This window comes from Vidua chalybeata, chromosome 21 (assembly GCF_026979565.1).
Source record: "Vidua chalybeata isolate OUT-0048 chromosome 21, bVidCha1 merged haplotype, whole genome shotgun sequence".
In the NCBI taxonomy this organism is placed as follows: Eukaryota; Metazoa; Chordata; class Aves; order Passeriformes; family Viduidae; genus Vidua; species Vidua chalybeata.
The window spans coordinates 4,818,452-4,839,037 of record NC_071550.1 but is presented as its reverse complement, the minus strand read 5'-3'; the positions used below and the strand labels follow the sequence as shown (position 1 = coordinate 4,839,037).

At 43.5% G+C, this 20,586-nt stretch overlaps 1 protein-coding gene across 3 annotated transcripts in view; it reads left to right on the top strand.

The window, feature by feature from the left end:
- Positions 1-20,586, top strand: part of ABL1 (ABL proto-oncogene 1, non-receptor tyrosine kinase) — a 77,527-nt gene that overhangs the window by 22,449 nt on the left and 34,492 nt on the right. For 2 of the 3 annotated variants that reach the window (XM_053961771.1, XM_053961768.1), the window contains one exon: positions 5,684-5,749. The exons of the other annotated variant lie outside the window; for it this stretch is intronic. In XM_053961771.1, the coding sequence (XP_053817746.1) occupies positions 5,684-5,749 (66 nt within the window). The remainder of the gene's footprint in view (positions 1-5,683; positions 5,750-20,586) is intronic. 3 annotated transcript variants of the gene reach the window in all.

Genomic DNA, 20,586 nt, shown 5'->3' with positions numbered 1-20,586 from the left:
TGCTGCTCTGGGACAACACCACCAAACATCACAAATCAAAAGCTCTGCAGCCAATCCAATGCTCTAGAGCCCTGCTTAGCAGAGCAGCTTATCCTGGTGGAATTGCAGGGGTGAGAAAACCTCAGGGTGTACTCCCTACCTTCCCTGTGGCTCTGCAGGATCAGAGGCATCAGGGAATGCATTGGATTGTCCTTGGCTGTGCCAGAAGTCCAGAATGAATGAATTGAAGGGTGATGGCCATTATGGATTGCTTGGGATGTTTCACCCTATAAATTCTAGCCAAAATGAAAATAGTTCCTTTAAACAAAATATTTAGGCAGGCTCTATTTAAACATCCCCTTTAGTTTCCTTTCTTCTATATTGCTTGCCTAAGTAAGTTTGAAATTCTGCTGTTGAAAATGGAAAACTCTACAGTGGCAGTTTCCAGTGAATTTTCTAATTGTGAGCATGTGCACTCAGTGCCTTCAGATTTTCATCATGCCCTTTAGCAGGGTTGCTTCAAACTCTTTATGGAGGGAAGTGCCTTTTCCTAAGAACCGGGGAATGTTTGAAATGTTGAGAACAGATTTAGTATCTTTTGATGAGAAGGTTAGCCTGGTGCTTAGAGCAAAGTCCTGGGAGCTGTAAAAGTGCAGGGCTATTACGCCAGCGGAGCCAACTGACTTTCCTCTCTGTGTGACCTCCAGCAAGTCCTCAGACCTCTTTGCATATCATTCAACCCAGCTGGAAAACCTAAGTAAACAGCAGGAACCTTGCTTCAAGCCAGAAGCCTCAACTGACTGAGTTATTCTGGGGAAATGGAATAAGTAGTGAATTAGAATCAGGTAAACAACATGTAGATTGGATTGCTTTAAAGAGAAAATAATTTTGTAAATGTCCAAAACCACTTTTATTTGGCTTAGTTTGAACGGGTGGGGTGATTGCTTTGTCCTACTTTACAGTAAAGAGGAAAAAAATCTACTTGCAGTTTCTGTTTTCATCAGAGTGTTTACAGAGTCTAGAAATCGAGTTAATCAATATTTCTATTAGACACATCTTTGGGCCCTACGCCACATGCACACATTTTTAAACCCTTCAATCTTGTATCATTTATGGAGATGGTATTGTCAGAAATACCACTATAAATAATTTATTCTGCTGCCAGTGCTTTTCTAAAGGTCTCTAGGCATGAGGCAAGATTTCCTCCAGGAGCTGTAAAGCCTCCAGATCAGTTTGCTGTGGCAGAAGGATTTATTTTTTTGAGAGAGATAGGAAGGATGGTGGAAATGATAGGTTATTTCAGGGAGTGGCTGGCAGCTGTTTATTTTGCATCATTTTTGAGATCTAGAGTAGAGCAATTAGTAAAGTGGAATCATTGTTTCGTGGGTTCTGTGGGATGAGTTGTGCTCCCAACCTCCCGAATCTGCAGATGTCCCTGCCTGTGTTCAGTGCCTGGAGTGTGGGTCTGATGGGTTCCCCGTGGCCCTGCCAGCCAACTCCAGTTGGAAGCACCCAGGGGCAGCTAAATCGACCTGTGTTCAGCCCTGGCATGGAGGTGTGTTGTGCTGTGAGAATACCAGGCTGCAGACTGTGCTTTTCACTGCATTGTGCAGCTACAGCAGAAGCACAGAGACTCCAGTTTGCAGATTTGATGTTTTCCTCTCTCAGGTGATGCTGTTTTTAACTACACTGTCAGTTGCAGAGGAAATGTGGCACCGTCTTCTCTTTGTACTGTTGAGAGCAATTCCTTTGTGGGTGGCTGGTGAATCCAGGCCCATTGCAGCTGGACATGCCAGCCTGAAACAGAAGATGGAAATCTGTCAAACTTCTGTAAGTTCTGAGAGACTGGAAACTTTGTTAATTGAAGAGAAAACCCTATAGCAGGCCTAAGTAAACATCAGCTGTGTGTTGGGAGGCTTGCAAGAAAGTCACTACCTCCAATTTACTCTTGACAATCTTCCCATGCCTTTAACACTGTTTTGAATTTCTGGGTAATGAGTAAAGAGTGCAAAGAAAATTCCATGTAAACTCACTTGGTTTACTCCCCAGATAAACTAGAACTAACAAGTTTCTAACAGGAAAGCAGGCACAGGTAGCCTAAATTATCTCTAAGCTTCAGTGCTTGATGACCCTTATGGGTCGGTTCCAATCCAGAATATTCTGTGATTTGCTGCAGGTTTAGACCCAGAGAGCTGATGTGGCTTTAATGATGGTGCATCAAAGCTATTTCTAAAGCACTGACAGCAGTTGTCAAGAGACTGCTTGGGTATCACGTGCTCCATCATTGTGCTCTGATGGTCTCTGCTCTCTGGATATAGTCTGTATATCAGCAGTAACCCACAAAGATTGGTTGTTGTTGTTGATGTAAATCTTGGTGGCTCCTGCCAAAGCCCTCTTCCCTGTCTTCACTCACCTTCAGTTACATGTAGAGAAATCAACATCTTCAAATGAATTAAGATTAACAGCAATTTAAAAGTGAAACTCTGGCGTTTTGCTTGGAGGAGTAACAAAAAACACAGCCTGGTTACTGTTGTAGTGCAGATGGCTACTTACAGGTTTGGGATGAAACAAATCGATCCTGTACTTCCTATATGGATCACAATGTGCCTGGTGCAGCTGAGGAGTCTCCCATCCCTGTGGGTGCAATGGTAATGCAGCTTGCTAACAGCTCCACCAGCCAGGCTCCAGCTTGATTAATAGATGAATCCTCAAATGCCTGCTTTGCGTAGATGTATGTACTCTTAAAAATTGCCTTTTTGTAGTGCTTTGGGAAAACACTAAGTATAATAGTTAAAAATAACTTGTATTACTTCATGTCAGGTATAAAACATTGCATTTTGACTCAAACTGCAGATTAAAGTGGGAGGCTGTGTCTTTCCTTCTTTTTGTTTTACAGCCCCCAAGGTGGGTGTTTCACATGAAACAGTGTCATCAGGCTTTGTTGTCAGTGATTTTTGTGCTTCAAAGGAAAGAATCAAAAACTGAATCTACCAGTTTTTATACTGACAGAACAAACCTCACAGTATTTGAAGTTTCCTTCCAAGATAATTTTTTTCCCCCATGGCTTATTTTGATTTAGTTGCACGATCTAGCCTGACATTCCCCTCAGTGTGCTGAGATGTCTCGGGACAGTGGATTTTTGGTTGTTTTGCTCCAGCTGATGGTGTGTTTGCAGCTCTGCTGACCCTGTGCAGCCATTCGGATCTCTGCCACTTGGTGACAGTCTTTTAAAATAAAATCATCACCACTAAAGGGGAGGCTTGAGCTCAGCTGACCAGTGTGTGTGTTTCTCCACAGCAAATCTCAGAGTAAAGAAGGCTGGGCTACAGGGATTTATTTGCATGTGAAGTAAAGTGCAGGGATTCAGCTCCTCAATGCCAGTTTGCTCTAAATACCAGGTTATCACTTCTCATTAAATCACTCCCTGGAATATCACGTGCTGGAAGGACTTTTTTGTGGAGCAGTAAATGGCAAATCTCCATCACTGCACTGTGTCTCAGGTTGTCACCAGGGGTGACACATATCCATACATTCACACCTTGTGAGCAGCCTCTTAAAGGCTGTTCAGACCATGCTGCTCATCTTTCCATGGAAAGGCACAATCCTGGTGCTGGTGAGGTTTTTGCTAATTTATTCTAGACAGTGAATCTGTTAGCTGGACTTTTTTCAAGTGAAGAAACTATGTTTCAGGCAGGTTTCCTGCATAGTGTCTGCATGGTAGCTGGTCCATACCTAATAACTTGCAGCCAAATTTAATCCAGGAATAGAGGGAGGGAAAGCAGGGGAAGCAGGGAAAGCTCATCTGTCAATCTTCCTGCACAGCAGAAGCTGGTGAGATGAGCATTTATGTTGTACTGGACTAACCACAGAATATCTTCATTGAATCATTCCACTTTATCTTCTCTTTCCATTCAAATCTGGCAAAGTTCTCCCAGAAAGTCAGAGCAGTAGAATAAAATAAAAAATTAAGTTTGCTCTTTTTGTGCTGCTCTATGGCAACACTTTGCCTGTTGAAACATTCATGAACCCATCTAGTATTAAGCTATTTCAGTGGATTTCATGGCTGCTGGTGCCAGGAGAACCTTTCTAGTAGCTATAGTCCTGAAGCAAATCAGTAATCTCAAGAATTTGGGATCAATTTTCTTAGGTTCTGAAATCTGGTGTGCTGCAAAGTGAGATAATTTGTGCTGTGCTCAGTTCAGTGCAGAATTGTGGAAGTACCCAGTAAAGTCAAAGCACTAGTGCTTTTCACAGAATTATGGAATTGTTGAGGTTGGAAAAGCCCTCCAAGATCAAGTGCAACCGTTAACCCTGTGCTGCCAAGGCCACAACTAAACCATGTCCCTTTTAGTGGTTCTTTTATTAATTTGCAGCTATGTCCCAGGATTATAAAACAGAAAGAAAACCTGGTAAAGGCCAATTTCCTTTAGAATAAACCCAGTTAATGGAGTTGCTGAAGGCAAGAGAGAGATTTTGACATTGGGCCTGCTCCTCACTTAATGCAAACTTCGATTAAAACATTACAGTGTTTCGATTAAACATTACAGTGGAAGTTTCCTTGCTACATTTTGCTTGTTTCTTAAATTCCCAGGGTGGGAACATCGATGTTACAGAAAATGATTTTCCATTTTCAGCACCATGATACCTCAGAGCTGTTTCTGAGCTGTGTGACTACAGGTACTTGCACAGCACTGGCTGGACGAGCAAGATTTCCCTTAGCTGAGGGCAGGTGAGCAGGAGAAATCAGGCTTCTGGAACCACGACAGCAATCCCCTTATGTTTCCATCGTGCTCAGTTCCAGACAAAAAGTCATTCCCAAGACAAACTGTGAGGGATACTTGTTTTTGTGCAACCTGAGCTGCAGCAGCCTGTCCCGGTGGTGTGGGTGTCTGCTGTCTGTGTCTGACACAGGAGGACAGCAGTCTCCCTAAGCCGTCTTTCTGTCTCCAGCAGCAGTAGATCCTCTGTCTGGGCAGAGGATCCTGTCTGCAGTGCTGCCTCAGCTGCTGCTTTCAGACATGCTCAGCTCTCGCCTTCTGATTCTTAATGGTCTGGAGAGGATGCAAGTGGGAGGCGGGGGCAGAAATCTTCTGTATTCACAATTTTGACATGGCAGCAGTGGTAGAGCTTGGTTTTTATGCTCTGTGTTTAAGGCAGGGCATGGTTCCCTTCTGATCTCTGATGCAAAGAGAAACACTCAGAAAATAACATCTTTCTTGCTGCAGGTGTAGGATGCTTTAGGGTTACCCTGCTAAGCTCCAAGTTTCCAACACAATACAGTGTATTTCTGAGAGCTGTGGATCAGCAGCACCAAGTGTCTGATCCTCTGTTCGTAGTCTGGTACCTGCTTTTGGATTGTGTAAGTCATTAGTTTGGGACACATGGCACAGGACCATAGCCAGAGGACAATATACTGAATTATTTAGATAGCTTGATGTGCCAGGGAGATGAATTTTGACTCCATTCCTTTCAACCTCACTCATACACTGGAGGAGCAGGGGAGCAGCTTCAGCAGCTCAAAGCTGGCCTGCTCCAGCGGCCCCAGAAGAGCTCTTGGTTGTGTCAACACTGGAGACTCAACTCTCTTGGAACCCAGGTCATGAAGGATAGCATGAGGCCGTTTTTTCTGAGTTCTTTCCCTTTTCTGCAATTCCTGAAATATTAATCAGCCTTTTTGAAATAACTGCCATCGTTTTCCAACCAGGGGTGGCTGTGAAGCAGTGCTCCATCGCTGGCCACGAAGACACTGCTTGGCACGAGCGGCTGCCAGGTGAGTGAAAGTTGATCTGGAGCTGTGGAGAGAGTGGAAATAATGTGGCCTGGGACATGTGTATGCAATTTGTGCAGATGATTCAAGTGAGAGCCATGGCAACTGAGATAAACAGAGGGAAAGATACTGGAAAACCAGCAGTGGCTTCATTTTAATAGCACAGCCTTGATTCCAGACAGCTCACATGTTTACTAGAAGAGCTTCATCTTCCTACATCTCTTCCTCCCCACCTCCCCACCACCCCCATTGCTCTGCATGCACTTAGTCATGAGATCAGATGGCTGCTTGGATGAAGCACTGCAGGCCAAATGCCACTGTTTCTACTTGAGCAAAAAAAGCCATCGCCTATCTTCAAATATGGGCTGCAGAATTTCTCTCCCTGTTTGCACACCCGTGATTCAAAGCACCCTCATAAAAATGCATCTTAGAGCTTCCCATGGAACAAAATGAACTTCCTGAAAGTGTTATGGATTATTTGGCCTAGTGCTGAGCTTGGGATGTGTTTTTTGCTAGAGATAAAAGTATTGGGAAGCTCACAGCCTGTGCTGTCTGAAGGTAAAGCCTAGAATGGAAAGAGAGGAGCGGAGCACACCGGGATTAAAGCACACCACTGCTGCTCTTCCCGTGTGAAGTCAGAGTGAAGCTGGCTGATCTGTGGCTGTTGAATAACAAACAGCTCTTGAGAAGATCAAGTCCAACTTCCATGCCAGGGCTCTGTGGCGTGCTTGGCAGCGGGGCCGTGCTGGTGTGTGGGCTTTGGGCAGGAGAAACCTCAGGCTGCAAGTGGAAACAGCCCAGCGAGAGCAGCAGGCGCCGTGTGCTGTTCCGCCGGGAGAGGATTGGGAATGAGGACCTGAGTTCTGTCTCCAAGTAAACGATCCTGTGCTTGCTGCCCGGGGTTGTGTAATCTGGCATAGGGCTGCAGTTTGGGTATGCTTATCCCAAATTCACCCCCCAGGGGAGCTGCTGGTGATTCACCTCTCTGAATCATAATTCCTGACGCTTTTCTAATCGCTGTCCTTAGCGTGTCCTTGGTTCATGGGCTGCCAGTCGAGTCTGATTGGAAGAAAGGAGCTTTCAAGCAGTTTAGAAGTTTGCCAGTTTCCTACACCAATGCATTAATCCCACGTCAAGACTCTGGCTCATTTCTTTTCCTCTGTTGCTTTAAGAGTGAACCAGAAGACACAAAAAAATTAGAGAAAGAAATTTAGCTAGCTGTAGAAACGTGATAAATGACCAGTAATTTGATTGTGAGCAAAAGCATTCCTTGTATGCAGTTTTCAGGTCACAGTTTGTAAAACAGAGTGTGTTAGCCTCTTTAGAAAATCTGCTCTTTTTGTGAAGAACTGGCAGGATTCTCAATCCTCTTTCCAAGACGGTGCAAATACTAATTAAAAAATCTATATCTAAATAAAGTTGTTTGCACACTAGATATCTTTTTCACATATGGTTCAACATAAAACTCCCAATTCTGCACAGAGAATGTGAAGCTTCGTATGCCTTTTTATGAATGACTGACAATAAGGACTAAAGCAAGTTTTGCAGGTACCCTCCAAGTCCTTGTTTTGGAGTAGGAATGGAGCCAGGGCACTGATTTCTGAACTCTTGGCTCATGTGAAGCCATCCTGTACTTCTCAGCACCTACATGCTCCAGTCCTGCTGCCTGCTCTTCTCCTGGTGGCTCCAAGCTCCTCATGTGCTCCATATTCTTGGGCTTCAGATATTGCAGTGTTTGTGATAACACATGTTACTCTGCCACGTGAGGAAATGAATGTTAGGTGCTCCCTGTGAGGCAGGAATCAGGAACCCTCTGCTAGCAAAAGGCTTTTGCCTTTCTGCTCTAGAGAGTGAAGTGTGAACAGTTGTGTCTTGGACATTTATCTTCCTTAACTTGGCTTGAATGGAACGAGCAGGCTCTCCAGCATGGAGGCCTTTTCCCGAAGACGTGTATTACCAACGTTAGTGGAGATGATAAAACAACACACTCATCTTTCTCTCTGAATTTGTTCTCCACTTCGTTATTTAGTTTTACATTTTAATGTCATTTTCAGTTCTCTTATCGTGGTGAAATCTTTCAGAGAGGATAAAAGCTGAAGGCTACAAGCAGAAACCAGAATTTTTCAGCTGCCTTTGCTATCAAGCTGCAAACATCAGTCAGAATCCCAGTGTTTATTTTGCTTTTGTTACCATTCCTGTATGAAAAAAAAAAAAGTACATAAAAGGGCTGTTTGCTGACTTGCAGTAATTGGGCGAACATAAAGAGCTGAGTGAAGGGATTCAGAAGGAAGAGAAACAGAGTTCAGTTTTGAGTCATGGAAAATGCTTTTCCCAGTCCAGTGTTTTTTGCATGCATGTCTCCCCATGGAGGTTTCAGGTCGCTTAACCTGTTGGAATGTTCCCTAAACGTTCCCTCCTAGAACAGATTTTCTCTTCTTTTACCTGCCTGCCCTTGCTGGGAAGATAAAACTGAGAAACTGGGAATCAGCTTGGAAAATTTAGTGTGATTTTGAATTTTGAGGGTGCTTTAAATAGGGTGCAGCTTGAGAGCAGAGGTTTGCACTCAATAATATAGCTGGAAGTACAATCCCATGGGAATAGGGGCAGAGCTGGATGGGTCACAGGAAGTGGTGGACCAGTGCTCATAGGTGTTCTGTTGGGACCAAAATATTTTCTACAGGATTCAGAGTGGAAACTTAAGCTTTCCTAGAAGTATTCCTGGGAAGAAGTGCCAGTGATGAATCTGTTTGCAATAAGGATAGGAACTGAAGTTTGCCCCCTGCTTCATGGGGTGATGCCTGCTCAGTAAGAACACCTAATTTCCACGGTTCTTTGGTGGCCACTTTCTGCCTGGAAATGTTTGGAGCCTGTTTTGAAGCTGTGCAGAAGAGCATGCTTGCGTCATCCAGAAAATGCAGTGAGTCAGTGGAGTCCTGAGGGAGCTGTAACGGCTCAAACAGAAACTTGGAAAATGAAATGGGGATGGATTTAAAGATACAGCATTTGTGGCTGCTGCTCTGTTTAGAGATGGTCTGCACTCATCAGAGGCATTGGTGAGGAAGGGGTTCAGGAAGGACTTTGCTGCTGTAAAATACAAGGGGAGCTTTATGAGTGATCCACCCGGGACAGGGTGTGGAACTGGAAGAGGGTGTTAAGCAAGTTCTCCTTGTCATTATGCTCAATAATTTGGTATTCAGAGAATCTCCATGAATTCTTTATTGATATGTGTATTTTGGTATGTTAATGAATAACTTATGGGGATGGACAGGAAGGAAGGTGGGGGCAGCCTCTTGGTTTGGCCCCTACTCCTCCTTTTCCTTGACATTTTCAACCGCCTTCAGATTTGGGATGATTTCCACAGCATTACGAGCTGTGTGTTGCTGCAGTGCAGCTGTGTGGGGATTGCTCTTGGCCCAGCTTGTCTGGCCCAGGAGATGCCCCAGGTCCTGTCACAGAACCCAGTGTGGCTTGTAAGGACGTGCCCAGGTCGATGTCACCACCATGGGGAGGTTTGCTGTCAGTGCATGCTGCTCTTCCTCTTTGTGTCCACCCACAGCTAAGACAGAGTGGATATGGGATCCCTCCTTCCTCCAAACCCAGCAGTGATCCAGAGCAGGACATTTCAGAGATTAGGAACCTTAAAATGCCTTTGGTTCCTGTCGTAGATGAAATAGCCAAGGTCTGTCATGGTACTGTTGGTGTGTTGGTTGTTTCATTTGAAAGCTTTCAGGGCTGTGAACCACTCAAACCCGCAGATGAATTTATCTTCATGGTCTGTTTCTGGAAGGAAAAAAGTACAAAGAAAAGAGGGAAAGTGGCCTAGCAGTGAAGTCAAGGACAGTGTTTTGTGCTTCTGTATTTCCTGTTGGTTCTGCTTCAGAACTGACAGCCCCTTTTCCTCATTTACCAGACCAGCAAAACGAGGCTGTTCCTCCCAGCAGAGGTAGTAGAGCACAGCAAAAAATCCTGAAAAATCTCCCCTCCAGGCAGGATCTTTCCCTGCTGGGACCAAGTAACTTGAGGTGCTGAACTTTGTTGGTTTATCTGAGCAGGGCAGGGTAAGAGGCATCAAAGCAAGCTGGCCCTTTACAGGTAAGATGAACCTCCAGAGTGACTTTTCTGTAAATAAAAAAAAGGGTTTCTGGAGAGCCAAGAATGAAGAAAAATGAGAAAACATGGCTTTTCCCATTCATTTGGCTTTTTTGAGCAGGGGCAGCTCAGTCCCTGGGCTTCCTCAGAGCTATTCTGACACTTTATTATCAAGAACATAAAAGCATTTTTGTGACTGTGATGTGTATGCACCTCAGCACTTCAGTTTAGCTGTTTTATTCAGACCAGGAAAGCTTCATTAGTTCGTGCTGATTGAAGAGTGATATGGTCCCCAGCCATCCTAATGCAAATTGATGACTCATTTATATCTTTAAAGTTGAATTTAAATTTCTAAAAAATTTTAGACTTAGGCAAGTAATTGCATTACAGTTTTGTGGCTTCTGTGAAAAATCTATTTTTTTTTTTACACCTAAAGCCATATTTCAAACCTGTCACCTCCTTCCCATAAAGCAAAACTATTTCATTACATCATAGCTGTGCAATTTGCCTTCTGATAACTGGCATATACATTTATGTTGGATCCATTAAATACTTGTCCACTTAAAGAGCTGGCAGGCATGAACATGCTCACATGTAAATATTAATTTTAAAAAATTAGAAATTGGTATTCTTTTGGCCTTCTTGCTGGCAGTTTTGTTGAAAACAAATGAATTGTAGTTTTCCCTTCCATCATCATCCTTCTTGGCTTCCAGAAAAAATGATTAATGAGCTTTAGCCTTTGCAGCTGCAACATTTGATTGCAGTCTGACTTCACTAGTGATGAATACGGAAATATTTCTGCACTTAATTGGATGTTATCAAATCCACAGCAGGTGACTAAGACCATACTCAGATGTAGTTGTTGCAATGAGCAGGATCTTTGAGGGCAGGTTTCCCTCCGTGGCACTTTACCCCTTTGTATAGTGATACCAGTTCACACTTTATATTAAATAAATACTTGAGGAGCTTAGTGTCCAAGATTTGCTCCATTCCCTTTGCTTTGGGGGAGCTTAGTGCCCAAGATCTGCTCTGTTCCCTTTGCTTTGAGGCACTGAGGTTCCCCTGCTGCTCTGATGAAAGTTTCAGATAAGTTGGATGGATTTAAGGTGGGAAAGGATCAACATGTATTTGAAACAGTACAATGTGTCAGTCTCATACAAGGTGCCCCTTTATAGGCTCCACATAAATGTAGAATATTTTAGCTTAGTATTTATCCCTAGCAATGGTCAACCATCTTTGAATCCCCCTGAGTTCCAGCACTAGTGCTCCATGCTGAAATGACTTAAAACACATCTTTCATGGCTCTGCAGCTTTAAATTGCTTTATTTTTCCCCTCTCTGAGCCTCTTCTGTCACCTCTGTTTTGCCAGCAAGTATTGTGAAAGCAGCATCCCTTGTGACTCAGATCAAATGACTGTCTGGCAGCAGGACGAGGACCCTCCTGTGGGGAGCAATCCAAGGCCAGACCCCCGCCCTGGACCCCTCAGTGCTTGGGGAGAGGATGCTCTGTACACGGGATTGAGCAAACCTTCCTCCCAGCACGCTGGGACAGGGGAGCACCAGGATTAACAGGAATATTTTCTTGGCACCATCAGCTTGGGAGCTGTGGAGTTAAATTCCTTCCTCAAGCTTTGCCCCCTTGGTAACACCTCCAACACACTGATTATTCATGTTAAAAACAAAAACAACAAAGGGATAATTGCCCACATTTTGTAAAATGGCTATTTCTGCACATTCAGCCTCAGATGGCGTTTGACCCTTAATACATATGGTTTCACTTAATGTATTTTGTTTAAACAATCCCTGTTCCTGGAAGTGGTTTCAGAATAGGCTGTTCCTCATTGCTGTTCATGTTTGCTTTTTCTTATGATATTATAAGAAGCTTGAAGACAGTGGATTCAGAAAAGGGCAGTAATCAGTGTTCACAGGCATTTGTGGAAGCCTTTGTATTTTCCAATTAATACGATGTTGACTCCTCAAGCTTTCAAGACTGATGTGGTTTGGAGCACTTTTGTCCTTAGGCTGTCGAGCTCCCTGAGCTTCTGTTACTCCTCTGTCTGTGCTAAGAGACCCCAGGGAGTCCCAGCACATTTCTGTGGATCAGCTTTTCATCTGGGATACCTGGTTTTCCTCCCAGGATAGGCTTCTTGGTGCTCCAACACATGAAAGCCTCCTTTCTCTTGAGTGCAAACAGAGTGTTTCTATGCAAGGGGAGAAAAAATTGTCTGTTGTAGTTGGAGCTATCTCCTTTTCACGTCTGTTAGAATTTCTGCATGTGCAGACATTTCACAGGTGGTGCAGGGTGTGTTGGTGATACTGAGTACACCCTGAGTGAGCTGTGAAAAGCCTCCCTCAGATTCCACCTCAGGAGACTTAAAACCCTGCCCTGTGCCACAGCCACGGGAGGCAGCCCCACTGCATGGAAAGAATGTGAGTGCCCTTGAAGTACATGACAAGTGTGGTTTCTAAGCTGGAAGTTGGTGTGTTGGGTGTGTTACTGAATGTTTCATTCGTGTTGTACCTGCTAGCAGTGGGTCCCGAGGCTGGGACCTGATTTGTAGTTTGAAAATTTGTAGTAGTTACAAAAAATGGGGAAAAAAATGGAGATGCTGAGTCAGGTAATTGTTTACCCACAGTGATTGGAGAAATCTAAAGAAGAGTTGGAAATAAAATTATGGCATGTCAATTCATATGGTGAAGCAGAATAGCTAACTTTCCCTTATTTTCCCTTATTTATTTCTTTATTTTTCCTAAAATTATTTTTTTTCTTAAAATCCAGGCCCTGCTTGGTGGTTGACAGTGTAAGCAGAAGTGACCCAAGCTGTCTTTTCAAAACAATAACCTGCTAATCCTCCCAGTGACCTTCTGATGTCCATTATAAACACTTCAGGTAGAATTAAAAAATGAGAGATCACATGGTCTGTGGGGTTTTTCCATTTTATAAATGGTGTGTTTTATGGCTTAAAATCCTTTTATGTCACCTCCTCAATATCCTCTGTTGTCCATACACTGCCCTTGCTTCATCCCCCTTGACTCCAGAGCTGCTGAAGATTTCTAGTCCTGATTCTTTCTATGAATGTTCCTCTACTTTGAGATTAGTTTTAAAATGGGTTCTCCTGGCACCCTGGCTGCTGTACGTGTGGGAGGGAGGGATTAGGAGAACACAGCAGCTCTTTCACCATCTGAAAATCCTCTGGTCACGCTGGACGTGCAAAGGCTGAGCTGAACCAAGGAAGGGAGGAAATCAGGATGTGTGGCCTAACAAAAAAACCAGTTCATTGATTTTTGCTCTGGGTATTCCCACCTGATGTCAGTTCAAGCCAGACCCTTCCTTCTCTGATGTTCCAGGCTGCTTTTGTTAGGTCACTATTTTTCAGTCTTTATTCTTGTAGTAACTGAATATAACATCTCCAATTTGGCTGGGCAGGCAGAGGAACTTGTATATCACTGGCATGAGACCTCAGTATGGAGTGGCAGTCAATGAGAAATAGGAAAAGCTGTCAGTTAAATTACAGAGTTGTGCTATCTTCTGTCTGGAACTTCATGGAACAGCCCCGGAATCAGGAGAGGCTTAGAGTGGAGCTGCAGAGGAATTTCTTACTCCAAAAGGTTTCTCTCCAAGCTGTGTTTTCTGGGACTGTTGTCTGTATTGCTGCACTGCTGCATATCTGGGTATCTGTCAGCTCTCTAGGAATTTGAGGCATTGCATTCCCTGATCCAGACTGGAGTGCAGCCAGTTCCTCGAGGCTGGATGAAGTACTTCCATTTCAGGTGGAAGCACGTCTCCCAGCACGGAATAACTGTGGTTTGTTTGAGGGTCTCTGAATGATTGATGAAGTCCATCTATAGCTGGTCCAGTTCTATATTCATATATTTATTTCTTTGGGATTTGTTTGTAGCTGTCTCAGTAGGACAGGTTGGTGAGATTAAGCTGTTTATACAACTTGTCAATACAGATGGTTTAGTCAGTATTTTGAATTGAGGAACAGCTTTGCTGGCCCCCTCATGATGCCAGCACTGTTATTTGTGTGAACATACACTGAGGAGACTCTTGACATTCTTGAACTGGGTCACCACATGGTTGGTGAGCACCAGTGCCAGCAAGAGGGAGAAGGCAGGAAAGCTGGGACTGAGGCACGCTGTGTTTAGATGGGGTTAACTGGCTGAAGACCCTCACTCTGTGTCAGCAGGATTTCTTCCCAACTCCATCTCAGTGTTTGTCTGTAGCACTTTCCTGCTTCCCACCCTGCTGCTCCATTGTGCAACTTTTCAGAGCAGTCACAGGTCTTTTAGTTTTGTGTTTGTTTGTTTAAATATTTGTGCACATCCTCAAGATCCTCTTCTCTCCCTGAACAGTGAAGTGACTCAGCTGAGCCTGACATGACAGAAGTGTCTAGCTCACTCTTTGGAGCAGGGTGGGATGCCTTGGAGGATGCCAGTGGCTGTTACTCCTTGATACTTGGCACTTCTCCCTGTTTTCTGTCTGGTATGTGAGCAGACAGAATCAGCTCAGACCACATGTAACATATCTGCTCTGGGAATGGCTCTGATGAATGATGGGCAGGTAAAGAGGGAGTGAATAGAAAGGAACTTCTGGGGTTACTGGAGATCAGTAGCACTCTTTTTTTTTTTTTTTTTTTTTTTACACCTTCCTTTATCTTTCCACTTGTGCCTGGAAAGGCAGAAAATATGCAGAGTTATTGTACAGTCTCGTACCATTTTCTAAGTCTATATTCAGATATGACAAGCATGATTAAGCATACAAAAAAAAACTCATCCTGAAAGAGCTTAGATTAATAACTTTTGCCCCTTATGAATTCAGCATCAGTCTTTTGCTTTGTCTTAATGGTGCAACCTAGGGAGAATGTTCCCTAGCTTTAAAAAAAATATCCAAATTAAAATGCTTCTTTCAGTGTGTTTTTATGTTTAGGAATTGGAAAAGAGTCTTCAACCTTTGTGAGAGTTTAGCACTTAGAGACCCTTTTCCTGCATCCCTGTTCCAGTTGGACCAGGACAGAGATGTATACATACATTTTGCTTTTGCCTTTCCTCATGGTGAAATAGCTTATTTCTGTCTGAAGTTTCTTCCTGTCGGCCCCAGTCTTCACAGGAAAAAATACTGGTCCTGCCTTTACGTCATAGTCCCAGCAGGACTCTTAAAACTTCTTATATTGTGTCCTGACAAAAAAATAAAATGCTGAACTGTTTGGAGGGAACCATTGCTGCAGGCAGTTCTAATTAACTGGAAGCTTTTCCTTTCTGGGAGCATATATTTACTTTCTTACACTGGGAATAATAAGCAATTAGTGCTAAGGAGCACCAAACACTTACCTGCACATCTAAGGGAGGGTAGAGTAGATCCTGAGGGTGGATAAGTAGAGTAATTCAAATCAAGTTACTGTAGATGGCTTTATATAGTGGATTTTATGCTTAAATGGATGCCTTTTTATTTCTATAGTTACAAAGGGCTTCTACTACTTTCTCAAAATAATATGTATTCCCCTGTGGATGAATTAGTGACGTCTGGAATTCCTGGGCAGAAGGCACTGGAGTTTGGGGCTTTGGGTTGGGTTTTTGAGGGTTTTTTTCCTTGGTTTAAAAAAAAAAAATAATTTGAAATAAGATAAAAAAAGCACACTCATTTCAGTGTCAAAATATCTGTATGTTGTAAGGGTTTCTACCCATTGATATTGATAGTGTTCAAAGGCACTAACTGTCAAGGATTAGATCCCTAGAGAAAAATGATTTCTGCAATCAAATTTATCCTATTCTCTTGTGTCTGTGTGAGTGTGTTACTTGAAATTTTCTGCATTTCAGTAAATTAGGATAATCTTTGCAGAATTCAGTGCTGAAAAAGCTTAGATGAGTGAGTACAAAAGTGATGTGTGGCTGGAAAGGGAACCTTCACCTGCCCCGAAAGGGCTGTGAAAATGTTAATACTGCTGCGAGACCACCTTTGTGTGATCAGCTTCAAGGCAAAGGAATTGAATTGCTCCTCGGTTTGATGGATTATTTGTTTATTTGTGCATCATTATTTGTTCTGTGTGGCTTTTATCCATTTGCTTTTCAAGTCCTTTGGTGATTCCCACACCTGTGGCAGCAGCAGGACACATCCGTAGATCCGTGCCCCAGCCTAAACTCTCCAGCTGGGAGAGAAAATGCAGCACAACCACTTTGCCTGGGTGGGGAGAGCCAGCAGGAGAAAGGAGATCCAGCTGGTCCCATCACTGGAATTCCACAGCTGATGCACAGAAGGTTTTCCACATTGACCGGGGCTCAGGGGCTCAGGACTGGTCGGTGTTCCTGCGGGGAATAGCGGGGTGCAGGCACGGATTGGGTTTGTGTTTACAGCCAGCCCTGGATAAACCTCTCCTCCTCCCTGTTCTCCTAATCCCCGCTGGGTCTCATGCGGCAGTGGTTCAGTAATACTTGTTTTCTTTTCTTCTTCTCCCCTTCCACCCCCTCCTCATGTGTAACTTGATCTCTGAGGCCTGCTCTTCTGCTTTGGCAGATTTTTCAGCTCTTGAATGGAAGAATTAACCACTTAGTTACTGCCAGGACTAACCCCTGCTCACTGGTCCCTCTGGCTCTTCCTGCGGACGTGCTCGGACTTACACAAGAAAAGCCCACAAAGTCATCAGCTCTGAGCTCCTCGTTTTAACCTCTTCTCTTACCTTTACTTTCTCATCTGCATTTCCTTGCCTTTTCATTTAAAAGAAATATGGAAATTCTCCCACTCATGATCTGAGTCAGTATTTGGCAAAGATATTTCTCTAAAATTTGTTTGCTGGTCCTTTCCAAGCATGTATGTTTTCTGATTGCATCCTGGTTGTCTGTGATTCCTCTCTTCCTGGGGCTGGCAGAAAATACTGAACTTCAGCAGGATCCCTAAACTGATGGAATTCTACCTAATGCACAGGAACTTCCAGTCCCTGCTCCCTCTTTTGCAACCTTAATAAACTGCCTGGACAATGGAAGTTGTCATTAATAGTCAGTAGGAATTTATGCCATTTTTGTGTCTTTAAGGTACACTACTACTTTTTTCAGATCTGAAAAGTGCAAGAAGTTACTTTTTTTTTTTTTTTCCTTTGACGGCAGATGTTTCATAAAGTGTTCAGTGGAAGAGGCCCAAAACTTTTTCAGTGATGGGTGATGAGCCCCTTTGGACTTGAATTTAACCTTGCAGGCTTCAAATAATAATACTCCAAGCAATTCCCTGCAGAACTCATGACCTGTCTTGTGTTTTTACATGAGTACAGTGAATACATATCACCATTGCAGGAATTTAGTAGTACCTTCTGTCTTGTTACTACCTTAAAAAAATAAGGATTCTGCTCTGTTGCTTGAAAGGAATTTCAAATAGTTGAACATTCCATCTCTGAAATCCCACCACTTCCCAGGCACCTCCTTCACTCATGAAAATTGCAAATAACAAACATCTGTTAAATCAAGGAGAAAAACCAACAAATGCACATGCTTTATTGCAAAATCCTTGCCTTTTCTGCTGATGTGTACAGTGGACTTTTTGTAACCTGGCTTTTCTTGGTTTTTTTGAAGTTTCTACTGACGAGAGAGGGACTTGGTAAGTCCAAGTACCAGAAGTGTTTAATATCTCCCTGTATGTGCAGTTACCTCTCTGTGCTCTTGCAGGGCTATTCCAGCTGTGCTGGATGGTGACTGAAGGAAGAAAAACACTCTTTGCCCTCAGGTGTTAACTTGCCTTTGTTTGTGGGTTTTTTATTTTATTTACAATAATACCTATTGTAGAATGGTCATAGTAGTAGCAAGAGGCTTTTGTTTTTAACATGCTGTTTTAACTAGCTGTTGTAAACATGTCAGCTGGATCTTGAGAAGAGCTTAAACAGGAAGGTAGAACAGTGGTCTCTAAAAATGTTTTGTGTGTGTATTGGAAAATGAGAGACAGAGGTTTCTATGTAAAAATCTGGAAGAGAGACACTGGCAGCACTGGTGGAGTGGTTCTGATTAGGGCAGTGGTGGAGAAAGGCTGGCATTTACACACATCTCTGACACAAAGGTTCATGTGGGCAGAGTGGTAAAACCACTTGAGCCCTGTTTATCTGGGGGTGCATTCCTAATGCCAGTGGGATTCCTAGAGCTCAGCAAATAAGTGGTAGCTGTAGATCCCTCAGTATCCTGGTTGCTTGGGCTTTCTCCTGTGGAGAATCTCACTTGGAGATCTTACCAGACTGATGTAGAGCACAATTTGTGTGAAAACACCAGCAAGGACTTCTCACCCTCTCCTCATTACATGGCAGATATTACAAATAAATCCCAAATATCATTGCCTTCTTGTGTAGTGCTGTCATAGCCAAGGAAGTGAAGAACCCTGGAGTATCCTGGAAGACTTGTTATCATTTGTCCTTTGGAGTAGCTACAAGGTGTCTGAACAATCACTTGAGACTAAGAGGTGATCGACTCAGGAGACAGTTGTTTAAATCTGAGGTGCCTGGGAGTGGGATGTGCACTCACCTCTAACCCTGCCAACCTTGGGCTCACTTTCTGCCCTGCTTTCTTTAGCAGAAGGAAATTCTTTACCATAACAAAGCTCTCATGACACATCGTGCTCGACTCACTGAAGTTGTTGTATTCACTGCAAACAACTCTACAAGACTCCACCAGAGTTTTTGTGCTGCACGTGCCAGGAAGGTAGAGTTGAGTAGCCAGGATTTGAAAGCTGCTGGTCCTCTCTGTCTGATAGATAGCACTGTCTTCCCAAATGTTTGGCACTTTGTGTCTAAGAGTGGATGAAGTTGTTTAACAGTGGAGGATCTGAAAATCCAAAGGAAAACTGGAACCTGTCAGACAAAGCAGGACTAACCCCCAGGAAAACAGGGAATGCTGCATTTGCTATCGGATCCAAGCCCAGCTTTGTTCAGCTGCATCTGTAGCACATGCTGTGGTCATTCATGTATTTCAACATCAGCTTTTTTGATTATTTGCATACACACACACATTTTTTTATCAGGTAATGGTCTTAGGATGTGTTATTCCACTGTGTGAAAAATGCCATCAGAAGAGAGCTGTGTAGCTCGGGAGTGCTCTGTGGCATGGGCATGTTTTTAATCCTAAAGACAGTGACCTATGAATGTGCCAAATCACATATAATCTTACCATTACTAAGAAAAATGCATCTCATAAATTATGTGATTCTACATTTTGTTGCTCCAGAGACAAAAAAAACTGTTTTACAGCTGGCACTGAGTCTTTATCACCTGTGGGGAAATTCTCAACTGCATTTATAGAAAAGAATGATAAGCCAGAGGTAACTTTAACTGTAAGCAAGAATTTGCTCTTTTTCTGGCACACTTCTTTACTCCTTTGCTTTAATCACTAGTTTGTGATACTTCTATTTCAAGTGACTTTTCCCATCCTATATCAGCTGAATGTGCCTATCAAAAAATGCCCACACTTTGGGACTTGAAACTCTGTTAACTTTCCATGTTTCAGAAGAGGATTTTAAAACAAAATTAAGTTCAGATTTTAAATGGGTGACAAACACTCAAGCTGTTTTTAACAGCATTGCAACAAAATTCACTCCAGCTGCTAACACGTGAGATCATGCCAAAACTCACTTTCTGTTCATGGAGTCCAGTCCTTTTGCTGCTGCTGTCATGTGTGTGTGTGATCATTCTCTTGTGGATAAAAAGCTGTCCTCAAATTCTGGGTAGCATTAACAATGTAAAGAATAAATATCTGTCTGCTAGAAGCAGCTCAAACACAAAGGCTGTTGGCTAGATAGGTTTATACTCTTGTAGGAGTATGAACAATAAAGGCTAATGGATACTGGATTGCATTAATGAGAGCAGAGCCAGCAGGTCGAGGGAAGTGATTATTTCCCTCTTTTTGGCTCTTGTGAAGCCACATCTGGAGCTCCTTCCCCTGTAGCAGATGCCGAGACCCTGGAGGGAGCCTGGCGGGGGCTGGAGCCAGCACTGCCCCCCAGGGCCAAGGGAGAGAGGGGGTGGAAGGGGTCCCAGAGCTTTCATAACCACCCCACTGGTGGCTGGAAAGACTCTTCTCAGAGGTGCACAGCAAAAGGAGGAGAAGCAACACTTAAAACAAGGCAAAGCTGGGTAGGTATGAGAGGGTAAAGAGTGTTTAACTGCGCAGCAGACTCTGTTAAAGTCTTGCTGCATAGAGCCTGGAAAATCCTGATGTAGGGAGATAGCCTCCCTCTGAGCAGGAGCTGGAACTGGAGACCTTCTGAGCCTGCTCCCAACCAAATTGTTTTGCCATTCTGCAGCAGAGAGCCTGAGTTGAAGGTTGCATCAGTCACTGTAGTCCAGAAATCTGCACACGTTTCGTGACTGATCTTGTTCTAAGCTGTGTATATGACAAACAAATGTGAGAGGGATTAATAGCTGACAGCAGTAAGAGTGGCAGAGGTTGTGTGACACTTACCAGTATGGCTTTCATTTCTGTATCACCAATTAATTTCATGGCATTCAGGAATGGCAGAGGGTATTTGCTCAAAGTATTTACAGCCCAGTTTGCCATGACACCAAAGAGGAAACGTTGAAGGATGATGTTTGTAGCACAGGGACCACACAAGCGTGTCTGCCTGGAAGCATAAAGGGAATTAATTTGTTTATCTACAGAGGAAGTTATCCCGGATAGCTCTTTGTGTTTAACTCCCCAAGTGGATGCGTTTCTCCTACAGTGAGGTTCTTCTGCAAGCGGGTTAATTTAATTTGAGATGAGGCATTCTTCTTCAGGAATAAGAACCCCAGG